The following is a 2,775-nucleotide window of genomic DNA, read 5'->3' on the forward strand; positions in this document are numbered from 1 at the left end:
AATATATATTTTACATATTGCAGAATAATTGATTATATTAATCGTGAAACATTTAAATAAAACATTAATAAGACTAAAATGATGGCTATAAAAGTTGAAAACAAGATAAATTTAACCAACTCGTTCTTATGTTTTACATTTGGAAAAACACTTAATGGGATATTTGTGGCTGTTTGATAGAACAAAGCAATTCAAACTTAGGCTCAATATCTGACAATTTCAGTCTTAGATCAGGTTTTGCATTTAACCTGTTTCTGTATTAATCTTTCAGATAAGTATATGTTGAAAATCCTTTCTTGCGTAGATATGTTGTGCAAAATGGAAATAGAACTTCAATGGCTTTTTTTGACAGAACAGGATATTCATTTTGTATACTGAGCCAGAAGTCAATTAAAGATTGATCTTTAAAAATTGCTTCTAGAGAACTGTCACAAGATAACTCTAGGAGTTTTTCTTTTTCCAGTATATTTAGAGAGGTTTCTGAACTTACATTTCCTTGAAATGGATTACGTATCCAGTTGTTTGAGATGGATATATTGCATCTGTTGGGAAAATAGTCATCGAAAGTTAATCGAAGATAGTTCAGATGTTCACATATACGCCTTTTAATGTTTTCGTCAAGTTTAATTGAATTTTCTGATAAAAAAAAGTACTGACAGAATCGAAACATCCATACTCATTCATCTGCTGGCATTGAATCCAAAAATTGATCTTTTTCAACATAGCCTCAATTCTATCACGTACACTAAAAATGGTGACACCCTCGCCTTGTAAAGACATATTTAATTCATTCAGTTTACAAAAAATGTCAGCTAAATACGCAAGCTTTTGCAGCCAAAGAACATCGGATATACAAGAAGACAAATGAAACGGATGATTAATAAAAAATGATTGAACTTCAGACTTCAATTCAAACAAACACGTCAAAACTTTACCACGGAAAAGCCATCTAACTTCTGTGTGAAGTAGTAAAGAAACGTGGAAACTTCCAAAATCCTCACAAAGCGTACGTAATAGACGGCAATTTGTAGCACGCGATTTTATAAAGTTCACAATTTTCACAGCATCACTTAAAGTAGTAGATAACTCTGCAGGAATACGCTTACATACTAAAGCTTGTCTATGAATACAACAATGAGTCCATTGAATTTTCTCGTTGATCTTCTTCACCCGTGCCACAAAACCAGAAAATTTTCCTGTCATTGATTTTGCACCATCTGTACACACACCCACACAATAAGACCAGCTTATTCCATTCTTTTCAAAATACCCATTGATCATATCGAAAATCGCTTCTCCAGTTGTGTAGGTTTTCAAAGGTTTTGCAAATAGTACATCTTCTTGAACAATATTCGTAAAAAGATATCTAACGTAGACAAGCAAGACTGCGGCATTTGTTACATCCGTCGATTCGTCAAGTTGAATTGCAAAATAATTCAATTTTATTCTTTTTAGAAGTTCGTTCTCCACATAATTAGCCAAGTCATTAATTCTACGCGACACCGTGTTGTTTGATAAGGGAACTAGCTCAATTTTCTTTGCTGCCTTTTCCCCAAGCATACATTTGGCGATATCTTTCGCACATGGTCCAATTAAATTTTCTGCTATTGTATGCGCTTGTCCAGATCTTGCAATTCTATAACTTACTCGAAATGATGCTTCAAGGGCCATTTTACTATCTTCGTTTGAAGTCAAGAAAGAAGAAAGGCTACACTTTTTGATATCTGCTAATTTTCTTTTGAAATATTCAAGAGGTTTATCTTTGTGTGTCGGATGTTTTGTTTCAATATGTCTACGAAGAAGTGATGGTTTTAAACTGCTGTTGGCAAGAACTTCGTTACATATAACACAAAGCGGTTTAGGTTCCGACTCATCCCCAGTAAAATGAAAACCCAATTGTAGATAGTCGCTGTCATATTTTCGCTTTTTCCCTTTTCTATCATCATTTCCTTTGTTTTTCGTCTGGTGAAACGGTACCTCACTACAGCTTTCAGTACTATCATCTCGATTATCATGTCTCGTTTCTAAACGACCCGTTTTTAACCATCGATCCATAATAAAAATAAGCTATAATAATAATTAAATTAATAATTATTAAATCATTTACACGAGAACTTGACAGTCACAGTATCACTATCACTCAAGCTTTACAAGTGCTAAGCCTATGTATGAACGTCGGTTAATACAACACTACTCTCCCAGTTTCCGGTTGTGAACAAGTATCTAATTCTAAAATCTGTAGTAAACTGCCTTAATTTGATATTTATTTCCAATTGTATTGTAAAAAAAATATTACATAGAAGGGAAAACTGCTGCAATGATTTTAAATATAAAGCAGAACATGATACTAATCACATTGATAAAATGTTTTAAATATAAATAAATGTTTGTAATAAAAAGAGAATAGTATTTGATTACTTGAATAAGAGGACTAAATTATAATGTATAAAATTGTTGATATAATTTGATATTGATAAAGTAATTTTAAAAAACAAATACGGAAAAAAGAAATGAAAATATTGAAATTTATTATAGATTTCTTAACAAACAGGCAGCGAACAATCTGTTTTACAGTGGGTGTGTTCTTTAATTTTTGTGTTTTTGTTTTGTTTTTTTTTTTTTGCTTTTGATTTTAATGGCGTTTTAAAAAATCCGCCATTACAATATTATTTTCGCGAACCCCCTCTGCAAACACTGCGAACCCCCAGGGGTTCGCGAACCACCGGTTGGGAATCACTGATTTAGAAGGATCTATCTTTAATCTTGCCAAATATC

At 32.4% G+C, this 2,775-nt stretch overlaps 1 protein-coding gene across 1 annotated transcript; it reads right to left on the minus strand.

Annotated features, from left to right (window-relative positions):
- Positions 1-582: 582 nt before the first annotated feature.
- On the minus strand, positions 583-2,055 carry LOC136969337 (zinc finger BED domain-containing protein 5-like). The gene has a single exon (XM_067263468.1). The coding sequence runs from the start codon at positions 2,053-2,055 to the stop codon at positions 583-585; it is 1,473 nt and encodes a 490-aa protein (XP_067119569.1).
- Positions 2,056-2,775: the final 720 nt, after the last annotated feature.

The sequence above is a fragment of the Centruroides vittatus genome, unplaced genomic scaffold (assembly GCF_030686945.1).
Source record: "Centruroides vittatus isolate TY-2023 unplaced genomic scaffold, ASM3068694v2 contig_1776, whole genome shotgun sequence".
NCBI classification, from domain to species: Eukaryota; Metazoa; Arthropoda; class Arachnida; order Scorpiones; family Buthidae; genus Centruroides; species Centruroides vittatus.

What these genes read in the sequence shown, in the direction of transcription:
- LOC136969337 (XM_067263468.1), bottom strand. Translation starts at nt 2,055, where the DNA reads ATGGATCGATGGTTAAAAACGGGTCGTTTAGAAACGAGACATGATAAT.